This window comes from Vombatus ursinus, unplaced genomic scaffold (genome assembly GCF_900497805.2).
Source record: "Vombatus ursinus unplaced genomic scaffold, bare-nosed wombat genome assembly UNPS02004596.1, whole genome shotgun sequence".
Lineage (NCBI taxonomy): Eukaryota > Metazoa > Chordata > Mammalia > Diprotodontia > Vombatidae > Vombatus > Vombatus ursinus.
In genome coordinates, this window is record NW_020944374.1 from 2,685,998 (window position 1) to 2,709,980 (window position 23,983).

At 39.2% G+C, this 23,983-nt stretch overlaps 1 protein-coding gene and 1 pseudogene across 1 annotated transcript in view; both read right to left on the minus strand.

Annotated features, from left to right (window-relative positions):
- Window positions 1-23,983, minus strand: part of TENM1 (teneurin transmembrane protein 1) — a 540,368-nt gene that overhangs the window by 283,970 nt on the left and 232,415 nt on the right. The window contains exon 3 of the mRNA XM_027838584.1: window positions 14,470-14,710. Within this exon, the coding sequence (XP_027694385.1) occupies window positions 14,470-14,710 (241 nt within the window). The remainder of the gene's footprint in view (window positions 1-14,469; window positions 14,711-23,983) is intronic.
- Window positions 948-2,318, minus strand: LOC114025245 (annotated as a pseudogene).

Consider the following 23,983-nt stretch of genomic DNA (forward strand, 5'->3'; position numbering starts at 1 on the left):
TCTTCTCTCTCTGTCCACATAGGGTCATTGTTTGGGCTCTGATAGCTCAGAGTGAGTGTAAATAGCAACTGTTTCTCTTTTAGCCAGAAACTCTGAGGATCTTCCCCTCCCAGACTGATTTTTTTGACTAGGTAAACGAGGTCATTATTTGCTTCATTTCTTCTTACATAGCCTTAATTCCTGCATGAGGTGTTGCCTCAGACAAACTAAAACCTGGGAAAGACCTTAGCTTAAAAAGGCCAAGGTCTGCCACCACATCTGGGGCTATCTCCAGTCATCTTGATCTATATCTTGCCACTGGACCCAGATGGTTCTGGAGGAGAGAGTGAGGCTGGTGACTTTGCACAGCCCTCCTCACTTAAATCCAATTCACTCAAGAGTTATGGCATCACCTTCCTGATGTCATGGTCCTCTTCGAGAATAATGCACCAACAACTGGCTACTAAACTTTGAATCGCCCTGTTATTAACAGGGATGAAGATTGAACTGAAACACAAATACTCCCTTTTCCTCGTGACTGGTGAGTGATGCATATGTATCTTAGACAGCTGTCTGGCCTTTGGATCATAGCGTTTTTTTTCTGGGCATGGTCAAGTGGTGAGTACAGGGATAGAAACAGAAGAGGCTTTAAAGATCAATCCAATTTCATTCCAGCCCACTCAATTTACGGAAGAGGAAAGTGAGGCCTAGAGAAGTCAAGTCATTAGCTCAGTATCAGGATTAGTGCCAAGGTCATTTGTCTAGTGCTCTTTCCACCACAAAGCTCTGGCTCCATAGCATTGTCTTGTATTTAACAAAGCTAACAGAATGCCTATGAAGCAGAGGAACATTGGCTTTTTAAACACAAGCAGAGAAAAAGGATGCAGGACTCCTTCAGTTCTTCACTAGTCTTAGAAAATCTTTCTAGAATACTGCTTCACACCATAGAAAAGAAAAAAAATCTTGCATTAGAATCCTTCATCATCTGAATTCTACTTCACAGTATTTTGCAGTAAACACTGCACATTCTGTATCTGGTCCCATGTTCCTATAATGGTAATAAGTTGATCCTCAGATCCTTCCAAAGCCTTATCAATTTTGACTGATGCTCCAGATTCATGACATATTTGTTTGATTTTTGCCTTTGCCACCTTTGCCAAAAATAGACCTAGGCAAATCTTCGAGAATAGTTACTTGTGTTGTAATAATGGGTCCCCCAAGATCACTGTATGAGCCACAGCCCTCTACATAGGAATAATCATATCCAGAACCACCCTGTGGTTCATAAGCCATCTGTCATTCTGAAGGACTCCATGTATCTATTGCAGAGTCCCAAGTCTCATTAGCACTAAAATCAACTACACCACCATAACGGTCACTGGGGTTCCCTCTTAAATAGTGATGGTAAAGGAAAAGGAAGATTTCCATCTCTGCTGCCACCCTGCCATCACAGCAAAGAGGAGGTGGTGGGGGTTCTCCACAAGGGCTCATGTCATCACAATCTCTTCTAGATGGGGGCATAGGACACGCAACATGAGCTGAGGGCATTCTATCAAAGCCTCCTCTTCCCCACATGGGAAATTCTACAGGGCATCCTCATCACACATCATTGTGAAACCACCACAGTCATATGTTTCAGCATAGAAACTGGGATCATAGGATTGTACACGTCCTTTGATGGGAGACTCAGATATAAAATCAGTATGATCTTTCTGCACTCCATAACCCTATCACAGGCTTTCTACTGATAATAACAACTCTATCAGTGGAATGAAGATGGCATTCCTGGAAAAGCTTGATAGTGGTCTGAGTGTTTAGCACCTTTGACCCCAATAATTCTTCTTGACAGTCTCTGGTAAATCAACAGTCTTAACTCACAGTCAAAGTTGATTCCTTTAAAGTGTTGCTAATTTAAGCATTCCACAGCATCAGATTCGAGCAGGAGCTGGCTGGTTGCAGTGGGTGATGGCAACTGCAGGCCCTTTACCAAGATAGGAATGATTTTCTTCAGAATATCTCCAATTGTTTTGATACCTGCACTGATACTCAACATGTGCTCAGGGCCCCTGCTGTCTGGTACTGAAACACTGGCAATTGTAGTCTGTACAAAGTGCTTTAATATTTTGGCCTCCTTTCCCAATCACTGCTCCAGTATTCTTGCTCTGAAGCAAAATGTGCAGTTCCACCATCTCGTCAGTGTTTCTAGACCTTTTAAAGGCCTGCTTCTCCTCCATATCAGGGCACTTACCAAATTCACCACTAGTTTCAGTATTGCAGAAGGTTTCTTCTGGCTGTTCACTCTCCCTTTTCTGATTAAATGGGTAGACAATCAGTATCATATATCCTCGCAGGGCAGAAGTGAAGTGTTCTGGGTGGAATCAACAACTGATACTCTAATACTACAGTGGCATTTAGGGTTTCTATGCCCCTCGCTGCCCTAGTCGGTCTGAGCTAGACAGAGAGTGAGCCCAGGCCCTCCATCCCCCCTTAATATATACTAAATGACTGATTCTGTTAAAAGAGTGTAGGACAAAAATACTACAAAGGAATAATGGTATGAGAATTCTAAACGGTTGAGAGCTTAAATGACATGTAAGGTAGAGTTTCGTTAGGATATAATGATGACAATATTGTAAAATGACATTCAGAAGCTCACAGAGTCAGGATGGCAAGGGACCTCAGAGACCAACAAGACCAACTCCTTCATTTTACATAGGAAGAAATCAAGGCACAAAGGGATTCAGTGACTTGTCCAGGGTCATACAACTAGCAAGTGCTGAGGTGGGATTTGAACTCCAGTCTTCCTAAGTGCATGTCCTATCTATCACACCAGACTACTTTTCCAATTGACCAAGGCAATGTTATCTGGGAGAATGCCTGCAATATACTGTTGATGATAAGAAAAAGAGATACTTTATGTTACATAGGGAGAGGTGGGATGGTATAGTAGAACATGTTCTAATCTAGAATCATGGGAGACATGACTTTAAATTTTGCCCTTGGCGATATATGTGACTACAGACTAATCAATTTAATCTCTTGGAGCTTCATATTTTTGTAATTCCTTCTTCACAGAGGTGTTGTAAGGATCCAGTACATTTATGTGTATTAAGCATTTCACAGACTTTAAAGTGTTATATAAATGGAAGTTACTGTTAATGCATCATACATTTTACATCCATGATCTCATTTTATCCTTAGCACAGATCTGGTGTTATGCTATCAGGATGAAATTACATTACTTTTAATACTGAATAGGTGAGTTATAGAGAATAGGTCATGGTCCCATTTTACAGATGAAGACACTGAAGCATGGAGAGGTTAAGTGAATTTCCTAATATTACCCAGCTAGTTAGTGACAAAGCCTGAACTTGGAACCAGAGAGGACTTCTAATTCTCTGCTCTTTAAATTAAATCATGATTCCTTACAATACTGCTGTTTCATTCTCCAATTAATGCCTGCTGGGTGAGGAAGATCTATATCTCTCTGTACTGTGCACCCTTTATTCTCCTATTTGGCCCCCTATGAGAAATCTGGCAAAGTAGCATTGTAGAGTTTCTATGGAATTGTTGGATGTTGACTGACAAAAATGTCTCTTATAAATGAGTGTTTCTATAGTATTCCATCCCCCACATGCCCTATGGAATAGGGGGGGAAAATGACACCAAAATGAGGTTTTTCTTATTCAGTGTTTTGAAAGAAAAACCTCCACATTTTGTAGATTTGGGAAGAACAATTGGATTTCAAATACCACATAAGTGGCTCAGTGTGTAGGACATTGATTTGTTCATCATATTGTCAAAAGGCAGAAGACTGATGGAGGCAGGTGAAGAACTGACAATTACAACTAATGATCAATATCATCTAGATAGAGAGCCCACCACATGCATGCACCAGCAGCTCCTGAGAAACTCACGCGAATTGGAGCTGGAGCCAAAGCACAGTCCTCAACGATGAGGGGCCATTAGACAACAAGTTCACTATTACTTTATTAACAAGCTAATATTAGGCTACTGGGGGCAGGGAATGGCAATGAAATCACCTCAATTACCATTGTCTTTGCAGGCTATTGCTGGGCAGTAAGACTAGAACCTAAATGTATTTTCATAGCACCTAAAAGAACTTAGAGCATAGAGACAAATGAGCACTGCAAAGCTTCGGCTACGCTCTCATCAAATCTGATGACTACTCATCTGTCTGAGCACAATGCTTTTCCCTAAGGACTTCAGGAGATACTAAAATGTTGCTATCAATTCTATACAATTGGTTTTTTCCCCACAGAGCAAATGACAAAAATGCAGTTCAAGAGTTTATGTGTAAGTAGTGCTCTCCTCTGCATCTGTTTTAATATTCAATTTTAAATTTAAAAAGAAAAAGCAAGATATTGCCAAAAGGAAATAGACACATAAGGAAATTGAAAAAAAAATCTTCACGACTGATGAGGCTCTATGGTAGTAAATGGGAATATTACAAATGTTCCTGTAAGGGTTTCAAAAACATCTATGAAAGGGGAAAATGTATCCTCACTTCTTAAACCCTTCATGTCATATAATACTGAGGGCATCTATTAGCATTAAATAATAACAATTTAATGTACTTCTTCAAATTCTGTAGAAAATGGATAGTAATCTATACCTATTCAATTGCAGATGCATAAATAAGCACTGATTTTTCTGTTTTAAATCAATTAAATGCATATCTAACTTTAATTTCCCTCAGCTATACACATATGGCTCATCTCTCTACCCACAGGAATTGAACCTCTCTCTATGAGAGACTAAAACTGATCAAAGAGGGAAGTTAACCCTTCCTCTGGTAATTTGACTGGGCCAAATCACTTCATGAGAACATAATAGATGCCCTCCTCCATCATCCTCATAATCAACATAGCCCAAGATTCTGTGACAGGAGCATCAAGGATATTTTTGTGGAAGAGTCTCATTGCTTTTCATGGAGTCCTCTCAACATTGCCAGATTTCCTTCTTGCCTTCTTGATCCATCACCTGTGAATGTACCTAAAGCCTCCTTCAAACTACTATCAGCCTAGACTACCTTGGAGGGTGAGGGAGAGGAGCCTACCTGCCATGTAAATTGCCAGCCCGAGAGACACTCGTAGGTGTGGGAATCAGAAGACCTAACGCTTACTAGCTATGTGACCTTAGGTAAGGCACTTTACTTTTTAAAGTCTCAATTTTTCCATCAATAAAATGAGGCTAATGATATTTGCAATACCCACTTCCAAGGTTTTGAGATGAATGCTTTGAAAAAGTATTTTTATAAAAGGTTATAAAAATGTGTGCTATTATTATTAGTCATAAAGCTCTATTTCAAGTTTCAAGTAGAGGTGAAGGCCTAATTCTAATAATCTGGGACTCTGTGAATACTTGCATTCATCCTCTCCTTCCCTTTGTGATTTTACAAAATTTCAGCCTATCCTTTCCATACCTTCCTCTTTTAAGTTAGAAGGCCTATTCATTCACTTATTCACTTTCATTCTTGCATTTATTTATTCTTTCTTTCATTCATTCAAAGTCTTTTCTCATTTGGAATTTCCTGCAGCACCTTCATACATGCCTCTGTGAATTTGGAAAGGGTCAATGTAGTTGCTAGAGAAATTTTTTTTTTCTCCGTTCATGGCTATCCTCCACTCATGATGCTTCTGTCATTTCTGAAAGGCTCTCCCCACCCCGGAGGGAAGAATAACCCTCAGGCCTCCCACTAGTTTTCTCTACACAAAGACATCTCTTCTTGGAACTCTGAAGGACACTTTCTGGTTGCCAGTAAAATCCCTTGATTTACCTCATGCAAAGAGACAAGCAGCAGCCCTCTTTTCCCCTCCTTTAAAATATGCAAATAAATTAAAGAAAAGTCAGGTTTTGGATTTTGTCTGTTTTCCTAGGAGATATGTATATTGAAACAGCTATCACAGACACCAACTCATAATATCACCCATAATGTTATCAAGGTAATAAAATGCTCTTAATTCACACAAACATCTGCAATTCTTCTTTCTAAAGGGAATATATCCTGGTTTAGTATTCTACTGAAGATAATTAACACAATGATTCCTTCCAGATATTATAATTGTAGAAATTCCTCTCATCATTCTTACCTTTCTTTAAGGTTTAGATCAGGTTGATTCTTAAGGCTGTTAACTCTCTCTCCTCCTCAAACTACCTTTTATTTTGTGATAAGCTTACATGCATTATCTCCCCAAGCACAATGCATGCTCCTTTAGGACAAGAGCTGGATCACTTAGTGTACTTCCAAACTTTAACAGATGTGTGACCTCAACGACATGGCCACTTTGTTCTGCCATGTGGAATGGAGCACATACATACTTTCTCATCCTATGGGATTATTGCCTGCATCCTCCCAGGTTCTACCCAAAGAGCTGGCCTCCTGCCTCTTGATTTCCTGAAATTATGTGAATGCAGAAAAATGCAATACAGGCATACCTCATTTTATTCTACTTCCCAGATAGGCATTTTTAAAAAAAATCATAGGTTTCTGGCAACCCTGTGTCAATCAAGTCTACCAGTGCCATTTTTTTTTCTAAGAGTGTGTACTCACATTGTGTCTCTGCGTAACATTTTGATAATTCCTACAATATTTCAATTTTTTTCATTATTATTATATCTGCTATGGCGATCTGTAATAAGTGATCTTTGATGCTACTGTTGTAATTGTTCTGTTGAACTATGAGCGACGCCCATATAAGACAGCAAATTTAATAAATGTTATACGTGTTCTGACTGCTCCCCCAACTGGCCATTCCCTCATCTCTTTCCCTCTCCTTGGGCCTTTCTATGCCCTGAGACTCAACAATATTAAAATTAGGCCAATTAATAACCCTAAAATGGCCTAAAATTGAAGTATTCAAGTGAATGGAAGAGTCATTTGATGTGGCAAACTCCATTTGTCTTATATTAAGAAATTGCCAACTCCAAAAGACTCATGATGGAAAGTGCTTTCCACATCCAGAAGAAGAACTATGGAGTCTGAATGCAGATCAAAGCATACTATTCACTTTCTTTTCTTTTGTCGTTTTTTCTTTCTCATGGTTTTTCCCATTGGTTCTAATTCTTCTTTACAACATGACTAATGTAAAAATATATTTAATATGAATGTATATGTATAGCCTATACCAGATTGCATGCTGTCTTGGGGAGGGAGGGAGGGGGAGAAAATTTTGAAATCTAAATCTTATGGAAGTGAATGTTGAAAAATAAAAATTAAAAAGCAAAAAAGAAATTGCCATGGCTACTCCAACCTTCAGCAACTACCACCCTGATCAGTCAGCAGCCATTAACACTGAGGAAACAAGATTAAGACTTGCTGAAGGCTCAGATGAGGGCTACCATTTTTAGCAATAACATATTTTTAATTAAGTTATACATGTTGTTTTTTAGATATAACACTATTATATACTTAATAGACTATGGTATAGTATGAATATAACTTTTATATGCACTGGGAAACCAAAAGAAATGGTCTGACTTGCTTTATTGTGATATTCACTTCATTGCAGTGGTCTGGGACTGAACCCGCAATATGCTGGTATAGGCTTTTCTAGTCATCTATATCTTTAACCATATGCCAGTTCACCTGCACAATTTTTCTTTGCTAATACATTCATTACAGTTTCCTTACGACCAATATGAGCCTCTTTATGTGATCTACAAATTTCATTCTTTGTAAACCATGGCATTCCATGACTCATAGTCACACAATATAAATGGAAGAATACTGACATAAAAAAGTGACTTCATTTCAGAGAGAAGCTTGTGTGATTTTTGAAAGGCAATCTAGCCTTCTTTCCTACTCCTATTTAATTGTGCACTCAGACCAGCCAAAGTGTCTCTCCAACATATGTGTACTGACGGACCATCTCTTTGGGTCATGCATTCATTGGCATGGTATATTCTACACAACAGGTATTTTTCAAAGACTTGATCTGTTAGGGAATATCCTTAGTGAAAGCCTGCCTGCTCCCTTCCCAAACTCATCAAGGCTGCTCCAAATGTACGCATAGATTATTCTCCATGAGATTTTGTAAAGATGAGAAAATCGGCCAGGCAGATGGCTTGGTGGTTATTGATATCATCTCAGTAACTTTTACTGTAATAATGTCTGATTTTTTTTCTAAGCACTTGGTATCCTTCTCTCTTTTAGCTATCTTGAGAAGTGAGCCTTGAAACCCTGGTTCCCTCTGGCACAGTCTTAGTTGACACTTGGGTGGGTGCTCTTCCCATCTTTGTTTGCTTTATTTGAGGCCACTTCTGATTGCCCCTGTGATGCTAGAGATAGAGAGACAAACTGTGAGAGAAATCACAGGAGATGGAACAGCACAACAGATCTTTATATTTGTTCAATTTTTCATCTATTTTTCTTCCCCTTCTAGATGCATGCTTAAATGTACTTGGGTTTAACTTTATGCTCTAAATTGAATTTTGAAATTTGTATTAAAAATCGACTACAGTCAAAAGGTAAATTTCAAATATTTTCTGTTAAATTGACTATTCCCATATTAAAATGTTTAAGTGGGTCTATAAAATTATTTACTCTAATCAATAAGCTTATTTCACATATAAAGAAGATGAAACAAAGGAGTCTCTGATATAACCGGGGAGTTTTCCAATGTTTATTTCTGTTTGCCTTCTGCTCAATAGTAATTCCTGATTTGGAATTTAACAATAGGACCAATTATTCTTTTAAAGGACCAAAAGGGTTAGAAATAAACTAATGTGTGAGGTCTCAATTTTTCTTGTTTTTACAAAACTCTCTTCAAGAAGAGATAAACAGATATTCAGCACTTTCTTCCCTCCCACTCATAGACACCATTTAAAAAGATTTGAGCAGGAAGGAATTTGTGATTGCTCATTTGCAATTATCCTGGAATATCTGTTTTCGATGACTAGGTTATATGTTCCCTCATTTTGTAAATAAATTTAGCTTTCATTTCCCTTTGCAGTTAGTGAAAGTCCTTTCCTAATTCTATTCACCTACAGAGCTCCTACTGATTTGACAGAATGTACTTTTTTTTAACATTTAGGAAGGACAGTGATTACCTCTTTATTCTTTCTCATTTGCTACAGACATGTATTTTGCTCATTTATTTTATGAGCCAGTTGACTATGGTACACTTTTCTGTATCATTTGTTTTTATGGAATTGTAATCTACATTAGCAGAGACATCTCATTTTAAAGAAAGAGAATGTGTCTGTTTAATTGTAAAAGCACAATAGAGGAAGGGGCTGATGGAGTTTTCCTATTGAGCATCACAAGCTGAGAATCTAAACTACTGCTCACATCTAACCATTTCAAGGTGTTTTGAGAGCTGCCCTCTTTGGATCAGGATTCCTCTGCAAGAGGCCTCTCAGAGTTTTGGGTTACATAGATCAGGTCCACAGTACAGCTAGTCCAGCACTCCCTCTCTCTGACAGTGGAATGAAGGAGCATATTGATATGAGCTTCAAAATTGACACCAGGGTGGATGGGAGATAGGAGGTAGTTAAGCCTCTTTGTAGAGATCTACAATCTATGAACATGTTTTTAGTTGAAGCTCTTAGTGCCATTAATAAGACTAAGCAATGGCCAGAGGTTCCACTAGTAGGACTAGGACACAGGCAGGAGAGAAAAAATGGGAGTAGAAAAAGATGAACAAAGGAGAAGAGGAAGAAAGAACTGAAAAAAGAAAGAAAATCAGGGTGGCCACATGAGGAAAGGGATACTGTTTTCATCATACAGCAGGCTTTGAGAACCATAGTGAGCAACAACTTCTTTAGGGGCCATCCGGTGGCTCTAATAACATAGATTACTTCATCTTGATCTCTATCATATTTGTTCAGCACCAGTCTACACCTAACAGGTTCAAATTTAATCAGCAGAAATGTTAAGGTTCATACTTGAGTTCAAAACATCACTTTCACAAGTAAAATCTGGGAGAAGCAGGGCTAGACAGTTGTTCATCTGCAAAAGGACTGGGGGGTCTGGAGTGGACTCCAAGTTCCATATGGGCTAACAGTATGATCTGGTAGTTAAGAAGATGAATGCAACCTTATGTGCATTAAGAGAGGCAGAGTATCCAGTATGTAACAAGCTATTTACATGTTCTTTCCTCTATTAGAATGTGAGCTTCATGTCAAGAGGGACTTTTTCTTTGTATCTCTAGCACTTTACACAGGGTTGGGCACATGCTAAGTGCTTAATAAATGCTCAGTGACTGATATAATCAGATCTGCACTTTAAGAAAGTCACTTTAACAACTGGACTGAGGAAAGACTAGAGGTAGAAAGGCCAATTAGGACGGATCTGCAACAGTCCAAGTGAGAATGACTGTTCCCTTCTCTCCACTCATACAACCAACACTCTAATTCAGGCCTTTAACATTTCTTACCTGAACTATTACAATACTCTCCTGATTGCTCTCCTTGCCTTCTAACTCATCCTCTACAAAATTGTTTCTTGACTCCTCACTATCTCTCACCTTCCTCCCCCATCCCCCTCATATCCAATCTATTGCCAAGGCTGGTCGATTTCACCTCTATGGCATCTCTTTAATATGCCCCCTTCTCTCCTCTGACACTGCTGCCATTATCCTCTCATGCCTGGATTGCTGCACTAACCTGCTGGTGGGTCTGACTGCCTCAAGTCCCTCCGTACTCACCTGCCAAAGCAAATTCCCTAAGGCTCAGCTCTCACCATTTCATCCCTTTCAATAAACTCCAGTGGCTCGCTACTGCCTCTAAGATCAATTAAAAACAACAGCATTTGATAACGAAAACTCTTCACCAGCGTCTCCTAGCCTCCCAGTCTTCTTACACAAGACTCCTCTCCACATACTCTTTGGTCCACCTATAGTGGCCTACTTCCTGTTCTGCACAAAGGACCCAGTAGCTGTCCCCCATGCCTAGAAATGTCCTTTCTGCACTTCTGCTCTTTGGATTCCCTGGTGTCCTTCAAGGCAGTTGAAGTTCCACTTTCTAAAGAGGCCTGTCCTGATCTCACTTCCTCCCAACTACTGACTTTGCTCCCCAAAGTACATCTCCAAAGAACTAATTTTAAATATATTCATGATATATATGGAGGGAGGGAGGGGGAGAGAGAGAGAGAGAGAGAGAGAGAGAGAGAGAGAGAGAGAGAGAGAGAGAGAGAGAGAGAGAGAGAGAGAGAGATGTATACAGACATTTTTCTTCCCAATTCAGGGAGTTTAGCAGTGCAGTGGATAGAGCACTGGGTCTGGAATCAAGGAAGACCTGAGTTCAAATACAACTTCAGACACTTATTAACTGTGGAACCTGGGCAAATCACTTTAGTTTCTTCACCTGTAAAATGGGATTAGTAATAACACCTACTTCTTCTCAGGGATGTTGTGAGGATTAAAGGAGATTATACCTGTAAAGTTCTTAGTACAGTATCTGGCACACAGCAGGTGTCGAATGAATGCTTGTTTTCCCCTTTCCCATTAGAATGTAAACTCCCCAATGGCAGGGATTGTTTCACTTTTGTCTTTGTATTTTATGTGCCTAGCACACAACTGGCCCTTAGAAGATGCTTGTAGACTGAAGAGATGGCTTTAGTGAGGAAATGTCACTTGAACAGGGCTCTGAAGGAAAAGGAGTCAGCAGAGTAAGTGTAGAGGACTCATGGGTGGGGTGGGGAAGGAAAGAATCACAGATAGATGCAGTATACCCAATATTATGTGCAATCATGCAGTTGAGAACTCAAATTTTCATTTTCCATCAGGGAAATAAGGAAGATACCACCTATGAGATTAGGGAAGGGATGTCTACTTAACACCGAAAACATGTGGTCAGGAGCCAATTAAATTATTTGTTACTTAATTTGTGAATTTTATCTTTGATTATATATTTAATGTGCATACTTTAAGGCAGGGGATCTTAACCTCAGGCTTGTGAACTTTTTTTTAATTCACTATTAGTATTCTGATTTTAACATTTGACCATCACTAGTTTCCTTTGTAATCCTATGTATTTATATTATACACTTCAAAATATGATCCTGAGAAGAGTTCTACAGGCTTCATCAGACTGACTGCCAAGTAGTCCAGGACACAGAAAAAGTTAGAATCTCTGCTTTAAAGCAATATTTGGAAAGTCCTGACTGATCAACTTCTGCTAGGAAGTTCTAGCCTGGTGTTTTCCTAGCTCATTCTCTGTGATGCTGAATATGTAAAAACATACTCTCTGTTCAGGCTCACAGAAAACTTATGTTCTCTGTCTCATGAAAATGAGACCAATTAATACATTTCCTATTTGGATACCGAAGGTCCATGGCTGCAGTTTGTGCAAATATGCCCAGATGTACACTTCAAATAAGAAAAATCTTCCCTGCTTTAGCTCTGCCATTTCTTCCTTCCAGATTCAGCATTAACTGCTATGTCAGAGGAATAGGGTATGTCAATTAACTTGAAAATGTTACTTACTCAGCATAAGCTAGTAATCAAAAAAAGAACCAAAAAAATGGAATAGGCAGGAGTCAGAAGATCAAGCCTTAAATACCAGTTCTACCACTTGCTATTTATGTGACCATGGGGGCAGACTGCTTCCCCTCTATGAGCCTCAGTTTTGTCATCTATAAAATGGGAACAGAAACCTGAATAGCATACTACCCAGTGTTGTTGTAATGCCAGATGAGAAAATGTATGTAAAGCCTGAGTAATCCACAAATCTACAAATTATCAATCATTCCCTTCCCATGACTTTAAAAGTGAGTTTCTGGGAGGAAAATTACCGTTGTCTGTGAGGCAGAAACCCAGTCTCTCTCTACCTTTCCCCTGCAGTTTAAACAGGAATAAATTAAGTAGAGGAATATTATGAGACCTCTGGCAAGCCTATCATTAACCCTAGGTAAAGTATGATTGTTCTATTTGCTTATTCGTATCATTTGTACTGGTTCCTAGATTGAAAGTTTTCGAGGCACTCAGCTTTGCCCTGGTTACCACATGCTCCATCCCACCTCCACCCTTTCCACCTCTTGCTCCTAACTGTGTAATTAGTTGTACAGTAGTACTGCTTCTGGAAAGAGCATGTCAGCTGGTTGGAAGGTTCTACTCACCACTCCAGTGATTTCTCATATCAAATAACAACCCTCTGTTGGTCACCACTCCTTTATATGCCTTTGCTTCCCTATTAAAATGTCAATTCCATGAGGGCAGGCTGGTTTTCCCTTTTGTACATGTATCTCCAATGCTTAGCAGAATATTAAGCACATAGAAGTTTAATAAATGCTTTTCCTTCCTTTATTCATATCATAAAATCATTTCCCAGAACTTCCCAATAGGCCAAGAACTAGATAAAGCCACCTTCAGTGTACTATGGCCAAGGGAATTGTCATTTCTGCTTCAAAAACAGCTTTTTTGTATTCACAAATAACCTGAGAAGTGGCATATGTCTCCAATGGTTGGCTCATCATTGAACCTAACAGGTTTCCAAAGAGAAAGTGATGACTTCATTAGCTCTCCCTTTTCAGTTCAAACTCTCAGCAAAGTTGATCAGAGTTGACACTGGGCATAAAGGATTCTAATAGCTGCACATGTATTGTCTTTTTGCGGTGTTGTAAGATAACGTAGCATAAGGGAAAATAGTGAAAGATTTGGAGTCTGAAGAGACTTAGGTTTGAATCCTACTTCCAGCACTTGCTGTGTAATTTCAGGCAAGTCCCCTCATCTATAAAATGGGGATAATCCCAGGAACACTAGTATTAATACTCCCACAGGGGAGTTGTAAGGATCATAGGAGATCAAGTACATATAGAATTTTACCAACATTAAGCCAATAAGTAGATGTCAGTTACTATTCACTGGAAGAAGTAAGCATCTGGATATTTCCTTGGTATATGTGCTTAGAAATGCCTTGCCTGGAGGTACTAAGACAAATGTAATATTATTACTCTATGCTAATTTCAACATAAAACTGATAAGTATGCTTCTGATTTGAAGCCTGGCTGTTTGGACCATGTGACCAAGGCACCAGCTGATACTTGGTAGTAACATACCTTCATCACAGAATCAAGTTTTCAGGAGTGACCAGCTCTTTTGCATGTTAAACCTAAAAACCTAACCAAATAAAGTAGCTTTAGTCCTTCTACTGCCAAGACTTCACATATATCTCTAAGGGCAGAGTCTAATTCATCTAAAATATGAGTGTATTTTGCTTTACTCTTCCAGTGTGTTGAAGCATTTTATGGATATTGAAGTCAATTTAAAATGTAGCAAGGATTTGCTCAATCAAACAACTCTGCAGTAAATATTTTTGTAATTCTCCTTATAAGTTCTTATTTCCTTAAGGTGAGGCAATTGCATATGACTCTCTAAAGATGGCTTGGTTAGCTAATTCCTTCCTCCCTCCTACTTCATATTTTTTGTTTTCCCTTTTTTTTAAGATAGTAAAATTATTTTCTCTACTCAAAAGCATTATCTCTAGCTGGGCCTGGCTGAAGCCTGATAGAACCCATTGCTTCTGTACCTTGTCTCCAACGGTATGTTACTATTCAAGACCCAGCTGTTATGCAGATGCACAGAGTCCTGGGTACTGGTTGGGGGAGTCGGTGCTGCTGGACTAGGCTGGCTTCGAGTAGTCATTGACCTCCTCTGGAGAGAGTCCGCCGTAGGGGGTGGTTTCCTGGCACATGTGCACGCATGAGGTGGTGGCGGCGGTGGTGGGAGGGGCCTGAAGGTGAATTGGTTGTGTGGACTGTTTGGCATATCTGCAGAGGAGAAAAGTAAACAGAAAAGAGAAAATTACTCTTCCACTGCACATGAGCTTTACTAGAGTTTTAGAACAACATAATCTGTCATGGGAGTAGGTTTTTAAGTTCTGTCTATCTGTAAAAAATGTCCCCTTAACTCACAAGAAAGCACATGTCCTGTGCTTATGAAATGTAATATAAAACATTCACAGTTGCATTAACTTGTAAATTCTTCAAAGCTGTAGTAGTTAAAAAGTCAATGAGGCAGCCTCACAAAATTTGTCATCATTTCTGCTACTGAACAAATAAATCATCAAGACATCAAGTTACAGAACAGAAGCAAAATTCCAGCTTAGAGAACATCAACAAATATATTGCAGGGACATCACTGGGGGTGTCAAATAAAAGCCAAAAGGCTACCTTCTGCCTTCCATCGCAGAGAAAAGAGGCTGATCTCAGTAAGAAGCCCGAAAACAACCGCAAACCCTATTTTGTGCCTTCTCCCCCATTACTACATGCTGAAAGTGAACAAATAGCGAAAGAGCTGGCAGGCATTCTGCTCATTACTACCAGCATACAGGTGATAGCCCATTTTCCCCTGTGCCACATTCTGGCCATGTTAGCAGTGTAGGCATTGGGAAGCAGTTTTTCTGTCTGTTGACAAGAGTGTACATTTGTGGCTAGCCATCTCCTGATTTTTGCTGAAGACTTGGTTTGGGATATTTTCACTGTTTTTCCTGGCAAGTAGTGAGTTGAAATTTGATCCACAAGAAATACCCCAACTACATTTCTTTAAAATGAAATCACTATTTAGCTGCTATACTGGCTCTCTTCCACAAGATAACCTGAAGAGACATTAAATGACTTCATGTAATTGTGGTACTTTCTGAAAAAGTCTGCATGCCTCTTTCTCACCTCCTAAATGACCATAGGAATAAACAAGTGGGACCTTGCCAGAGACTCTCTGTGCCTAGCAAACTACTCAGGCCCATTTGCCAATGGTCAATCAGAAAAAAATACCCGCCTTTTTTCATTTTTTTTTCAATTCAATTCAATCAAACTTGAGTTTGAACATAGATGTAGAAATCAGGCAGCATATACAGGCTCTCCAGAGCCAACTGTTGAATTTTCAGTAGGAGCATTTATACTTCAGAAATTGGCAAATGGTACAAAGCAGGGCTTGATTTATTGTTTTGTTGATTGCTGAGACTTCAAGTGATGGAGAAAATGTTAATAATGAAGACTGAACTTCAAAGTGTATTGTGTATACATTGCTTTTTTGAAAGTGAGTTGTTGAACATTTACTAGAACACTCCTGTAAAGAACTGACTAATTCTTGACTCCCAATTCAGTCATCATATAATACAATGGTGCAACTGGCACATTAGGGCAAGTGCTTGGGCTCTTCTAAGTTGCTCCTCATTTTACTTTTTTTTAGGCAATTGGGGTTAAGTGACTTGCCCAGGGTCACACAGCTAGTAAGTGTCAAGTGTTTGTTCTGAGGCCGCATTCGAACTCAGGTCCTCCTGACTTCAGGGCTGGTGATCTATCCACTGTGCCATCTAGCTGCCCCGTTGCTCCTTCTTTTAAACAAACAGTTTAAACAACAAACAGTTGTTTCTCACTTTAAACAAACCCCAAATCTGGAACGGGCAGAAAAATTAAAATAGTAGAAGACAGAGAAGGATGAGCATTTGCCTTACAAAGAACTTCCTTTAAGTATCAAGTTATATGAGTCTTGAAAAGAGAATTGAGCTGACACATTTGCACAGCAAGTAAAGTATATCTACAGTGTGGTTGAGATATATCAATTCATTCATACTTCTTCTGGGTCCCTCTCCATCACTAATACCACATATTTATAATGAGTCTTGTCAGTGGCTATGGAAAAAAGAATGAAGCAAAATGCTTCACATGGTGCCTAAATGCACCAGCAGAGCTAACTGGCCATGGACTATGCTTCTGTACAGAAAGCTAACACAGAGGGTGAACTGATTGTTCATGTCCGTGTGTCTTTGCTCACGTTATTCTCTTTAAATTGAATATTCTTCATACTTTTCTCATTCAAATTTTAGGTTTTTTCAAAGTCAATGTCAAATCACAACATGGAAAACTAGTAAGTATCAGAGCCAGGAATTTAACCCAGATCTCCCTCCAAGCTCAAGGACTCTCAACCACACAGATGCAACATGATATACTGGAAAGAGCATTGGCTCCAGAGTCAAGGGGCCTACTTTGAGTCCTGCTCCCCTAGTTTACTACCTGTATGACCTTGAGGCAAGTCACTTTTCCTTTCTGAGACTTAATTTCCTCCTTTGTAAAAAGAAATGGTTAGACTAGCTGATCTCTGAGGCCCCTTCTAACTCTGGAGCTGGGATTCTATGAGCACACTTTCACGGTCAAATAACTGACTGTAAGGTGGAGCGAATTTAAAATCCCATCGTATCTAATCTCCACTGATTTTTTAAAAAAAAGTCTTTATTTGGCTTAGTATGACAACATGCAGCCTTGAAAGCTTTCATCCAAGTGTCTACCACGTATACACTCAAATTACATAAGACTAAGACAGAAATAACAAAAGACATGACACTGCTCAATGATCAGTTAAGTATCAACAACAAGGAAAGTCTAAAACAGGGAAACAAGCTACCCCAAGGTGTTCAGTAGTATAATGGAAGATGTCCTGCAGAGAGTTCAAACAGAAGAAGTCCCTATAATTTGTATGATGTTCTAAACACCATTTGTCAATGGCAATATGCGAATTGTGTCATGCCTCAGAACACTAGAAAGCTGCTTTAGTAAACTCTATAGCAATGCAAAGGGGAGAGGTCTAAACATCTACATTGGAAAAACAAAGTGGATTGAATACATACTACCCAGAAAAGACCAAGCAAGTGAGTAGGCATATTAGTGTGAGCGTATCTATACACATATAAGTACCCACACACAGAGACGTGTGCGTGTGCCTACATGAGAGGTGATATAGTGTATACAGAGCATGACTCAGAATCATGGTTTCAAGTTCAACCTCTGACATATGCTGGTTGTGTGATTATCCATAAGCCACTTAACTGGTCAAGGTCCCCAGGCAATTCTTTCCTACCCTGATAAGTAGAGATTCTGAGCTCCTTTCTTACCTGACATACAGAGATTATAGAAGTTTTGAGATTTAGTCAAAGAAGTATCAGCAAGTGAGGGAGCAAATAATTAGGTGGTTTTGCTTACTTGAAATAAAACTACAATATTACTTCTGTCTTAAAAATACTATATAAGACTGTTTTCTTTTCCCCTCAATTATTTAGATCTGTCTTTATTTGTGTGAAAAGTGTTTTATAATTGTGTTCATGTAATCCCTGGGTTTATCTCAGCAGGCGGACTCTCAAGTATTTTCATACTGTCTGCAGTTATTTTATTTATTTATTTTTTAAACTAATTTTAAAATTTTTTTCCCAATTACATGTACATTTTTCTAACATTCTTTTTTTTTGTTTTAAGTTCCAAATTCTATCCCTTCCTCCCTCTCTACCCTTCCTGAGAGGGCAGGCAATCTGATAAGGGTTATACATGTGCAATTTTGTAAAACATTTCTTTATTAGTCATTTCGTGCAAGAAAACATGAAAGAAAGAAGGAAGGAAGGAGAAAAATAGTACGCTTCCATCTGTATTCAGACAACATCAGTTTTTTCTCAGGAGGCACATAGCATTTTTCATCATGTGTCCTTTGGGATTGTCTTGGATCATTGTATTGCTAAGAATAGGTAAGTCATTCACAGTTGTTCACTGTACAATAATGATGTTACTTATACAATGTTCTGGTTCTGCACATTTCACTTTATATCAGTTCATGTAATACTTTCTGGAATCATCCTGCTTGTCATGTCTTATAACACAATACTATTTCATTACAATCATATAACTATAACTTGTTTAGCCATTCCCCAATTGATGGGCATCCCTTCAATTTCCAATTCTTGGCCACCACAATAAGAGCTGCTATAAATATTTTTGTAGAAATAGGTTCTTTTCCCTTTTTAAAAAATCTCTTTGGGATACAGACCTGGTAGTGATAGTGCTAAGTCAAAGGATATGCACAGTTTTATAGCCCTTTGGGCATAGTTCCAAAATGTTCTCTAGAAGGGTGAGATCTACTCACAACACCATCAACTTTCCCACATCCCTTCTAACATTTATCATTTTTCTTTTTAGTCATATTATTCAATCTGATGGGTGTGAGGTGGTATCTCAGAGTTGTTTTAATTTGTATTTTTCTATTAATAGTGATTTAGAATATGTTTTCCTATGACTATGGAAAGCTTTGATTTCTTTGTCTGAAAACTTCTTGTTCATATCCTTTGACCATTTATCAATTGGGGAATGACTTATATTCTTGTAAATTTAACTTGATTCTTGTTATATTTGAGAAATAAGGCCTTTATCAGAAATACTTGCTGTAAAAATTTTCCCCCTACTTTCCTGCTTTCTTTCCAGTCTTGGTTGCATTATTTTTCTTTGTACAAACCTTTTTAACTTTATATAATCTATTTGTAATGCTCTTTATATCTTGATTGGTCCTAAATTCTTCCCCTATCCATAAATCTGACAGATAAACTATTCCATAGTCTTCTAATTTGCTTATGGTATATCACCCTTTATGTCTAAATCATTTAACCATTTTGACCTCATCTTGGTATACAGTGTGAGACATTGGCTTATACTTATTTTTTGCCATGCTGTTTTCTAGTTTTTCCAGCAGTTTTTGCAAATGCGTTTTTGTTCCCCTAACTTGGATCTTTGGGTTTATCAAACATGAAGTTACTATGGTCATTTACTATAATGTATTGTGTACCTAATCTATTCCACTGATCCACCACTCTATTTCTTAGCCAGTACCAGACTGTTTTGATAATTACTGCTTTATAATACAGTTTGAGATCTGGTATGGCTAGGCCAACTCCATATACTTCTTTTTTCATCGATTGCCTTGACATTCTTGACTTTTTGTTAAGACTATTTTCTTTGGCATTATAAAGGATATACATGACTAGGAAAAGAGGTGAGCCAGTCATATATAGATGAGATGATGGATGAGTAGCACACATGTTACACTGGTACCCATGCTTATCACGTTAGCTTGATGTCGTACGTGCTGACAACAAAACTTACGTTTACTATAAATTCCAAACCAACTGTACACCTTTATGTGCCATGAAAATTCAGAACCTGACTAGGATGTAACAGGATCCTCTAAATTGTTGAGGCAGTTATAAGTGTCTTCTGTTATAAGTGGGATCGTGCCAGTAGTGTTAATCTTCCAGATTCTAAATTGAATGAGAGCCATGCATTGGGTGAGAGAAAGAGTATTTCATGACTCAAGATGGTTATACTGGGGATGATGGTTGGGAAGAGGCAGAGGGAGAGAGAGAGGGAGGGCTGCAGGGCTGGGAGCTATACTACTCTTGAAAAGACAAATGCCATCTACCGGACTAACCAGTCATTTTTTCTAGATATCTACATGCAGGGCTATAGAATGGAGTTCTTTCAAAGGAAATGTGACCACCACTTCCACACTAGATGCACTGTCAGCCTTGGCCATCTCCAACTTGCCTTTCAGTGATATGAGTGACTTTACTGGGTTTCCCTCATATACTGGCATACAGCTCTAAGAATCAAGGAACTTCCCCTTCCTGAAAAGTAAACAGTCAGATATATGCTACCAGCAGAAATGCACAGTACAGTCATTTTGATGACCAATTTGTATGGTGCATCTTTGGTTTCCCATTTATGATGGATGGTGGCTTCTTCCTACATCAGTAAATATTTTCTTTTTCAGAAAAAAAAAACTTTCTCAACATTGGATTGAACACTGAGAAAAATATATCTAGCCCTTAAGAAATTCAAATCACCTAAGTTTTATTCTTTGCTCACCTTATGAAAAAGACAAGGAATGCACAGAACGTACCTGTTCCCTCCTGAATTACATAATTTGATCCTTTCTTTGTGAAATGAGTTTTCCCACCATTAAAAGACTAATGAAAAATACATTAATGTTTAGTGTCAGGAGTCCCCCAACACTAATACCACAGGGTTCCCAGTTACATGCATTCACTTAAAAATCTATCTGGTAATCATATATTTATGTGCTCAAGAGAAAGACAAGGGAGAATGGGGTAGTGGCAAGAATGCAAATGTTACTATGGCGACACACTTACAGAGAAACTGGAAAGTAAATTCTGTTTCAGTGTGGAAAGGTCACATTCACATAATATACATGAACAGGAGCCACTTGTAGATTGAAATCCCTAGAATGAACTGACAAAAGCTTTATAAGCATATCTCTTCAAACTTTACATCCAAACATGTTTGACGTCAGTCATGAAATGACTTACAAAGCCATAGATTAATTTTGTTCAGAAAGAATGTTAGCTTTTGTACTTAGTTCCTCTGCTTACCTTTCTGCTTGTTCCCAGTGACCTTTGCTGGATCATCATTCATATGACACCCACTATGAATATACCCCAAGGACCTACTCTGTGTCCTTGCCGGTCAAAAAGCATTTATAAAGCCACTAAGCTAAGTGCTGAGGATACAAAGAGAGGTAAAAGACAGTCCCTGCTCTCAAGGAGCTCACAATCTAATGGAGGGGTTGGGGGAGGAGACAACATAGAGACAATGACATACGAACAAGCTACATACAGGAGAAATTGGAGATAATCGGCAGAGGGAAGACACTAACATTAAGGGCGATCAAGAAAGGTTTATGCAGAATGTGGAACTTCAGCTGAGACTTGAAGGAAGCCAGGGAAGCTAGGAAGCAGACAAAAGGAGAAATAGAAAAGAGAAAAAAGATAAAAAAGGAGGAATAGAGTTCAGGGAGAACCAACAAAAATGTTCAGAGTCTGGAAATGGGGTGTCTTGTTCAAGAAACAGCAAGGAGGCCAGGGCTTTTAGACTGCACGGTGTGTGGTGGGGTAAGGTAGAAGAAGAATGAAAAGGTAAGAGATGGCCAAGTTATGAAGGTATTTAAAAGCCAAACAGAAGATTTTACATACTATCTTGGAAATGAAAGGGAACCACTGGAATTTACTGAGTAGAGGGGTGATATGGTCAGATCCACACTTTGGGAAGATCATTTTGATAGCTGACTAGAGTGGGGAACGCTTTAAGGCAGGGAGGTCAACAAATAGGCTACTGCAATAGTCTAGGCATAAGGAGATGACGGCCTGCCCAAGGCTGGTGGCAGTGTCAGAGGACAAAGAATTGACAGGACTTGGCAAATGACTGGATACGGGGGTGTGAAAAAGAAAGTGAGAAGTACAGTACAACACCTAGGTTGCAAGCCTGGGTGACTGGGAGGCTGATGGTATTCTTGATAGTAACACGAAAGGACAGAAGGAGGGAGAGTCGGGGGAAAGGTAAGTTCAGTTTTGGATATACTGAGCAGAATAGTTGAAGCTGTTCTACAGGCAATTGGAGATGCAAGACAGGAGGTGAGGAGAGAAATGAGGGCTAGACAAATAAATCTGAGGACATCTGCATAGAAATTATACTTGAATCTACAGAAGCTGATAAGATCACCAAGGTAAACAGCATAAAGGGAGAAGAGGGCCCAGAACAGAGCTTTGGGGAATGTCCACGCTTAACAGGTATAACCCGTATGAAGATCCAGCAAAGGAGACTGAGAAGCAGTGGTCAAAAAGGTGGAGAAAGGAAAAGCCAAGATGGTGGAGTGCAGACCAGGATCTAGCTGAACTCTTCCAACATTTTCCTCCAAATAACTTGAAAATAATGCCTCAAATAAAAATTTGGAGTAACAGAGTCAACAAAAAAATCAGAGTGAGACATTGTAAGTAAGTAAGAGTAAGACAACTCAGAAAGTTTGTAGGAGAGATGTGTAACACTGGGTGGGTGCCGGTCTGGAGCTCAGCAGGAGTACCAGCAATGGGCCTTGGAGGTAGCCATGACAGCAGCAGCAACAGCAGCAGCAGCTTTAGAAGCTCTCAGCCCAGAGATGGTAAGGGGGTTGAACAACTGGTCAGAAAGAGATTACAAGGTTCTCTTTATGGCACTGGGTGCAGCTGGTACAGACTGGCAATTCTATTGCCCATAAACATTTCCAGGGTGGAGAGAAATGCTTGCGATTGGTCACAGAGGAGCAGGTGCCCTGGTCACAGCTCCAGGGCCAAAAGGAGTGCTAGTACTTGTGGCTGCAGGAGACCAGGAGCCCTTCCTGGGTAAAGATCTGGACCCAGACCAGGAGAGCAGGGATCAAACGTCTCTCCTTACTCTGTTACTGTGAGGGCACCACCTGTCTCCAATCATTCAGTTTCACGGTCCCAGTGTTATCCTTGACTCCTCTCCATCTCTTTCATACCATATATCCATTAGTTTTCAAATCTTATATTTCTACCCCCACAACACCTCTCCCCTCACACAACCACTACTCCAGCTCAGGCCCTCATTATCTCTCACTTGAATTACTGTGAAAGCCTTGTAATTAGACTGGCTCCAGTCTCTTCCCACTCCAGTCCCACTCCACATACAAGATAAAGTGATTTTCTTGGATCACAATCAGACAGTGTAACTCCCCCCACTCTGTTAACTCTACTAGCTCCCTATTATATTACCTCTAGGATTAAACATAAACACCTCTTGCTTGGCATTTTACACTCTTTGTGACCTGGCTTCAATCTATTTTTCCAGGCTAGTTATAAATTATACATATTGTGAACCAGTCAAAGAGGTCTTCTTACTATTCCTCATATAAGGCACTCCATTTGCTGCCTTTACAATGGCTGTCCTTCATGCCAGAAATACATTCCTCACTTCAGTGTCTTAGAATCCTGACTTTTCCTTCAAGGCTTAACTAAAGCACTTCTGCCTAAGAAAGGTTTTTTCTGATCCCACTGGCTTCGAGTTCTATCCCTCAACTTCCCAAATTGTCTTGTATTTGTGTGTATGTTTGTCTATGTACATGTTGTGTCCCTTGACTAGACTGCAAGTATCTCAAGGGCAAGAGTCCCCAACATCTGGCACAGTTCCTGGAATATAGGAGGTGTTTAATAAATGTTTGTTGGATTTTTCTTCTCCATAATAAGAAAAGAGACAGGAGTTTACCGACCATAAATCATTTTTCGTAAATTAAGCCTAATCTTTTTTTGTGTGATGAACTTTTTTTAACCAGTGATGAAATTAACTCTTCCTTGAAACATACTGCCAGGCAGTCAATTAATAAGCATTTACTAAGTGCCATATTACTTCACTTTAAAGCACAAGAGCTGATGATTCAATTTT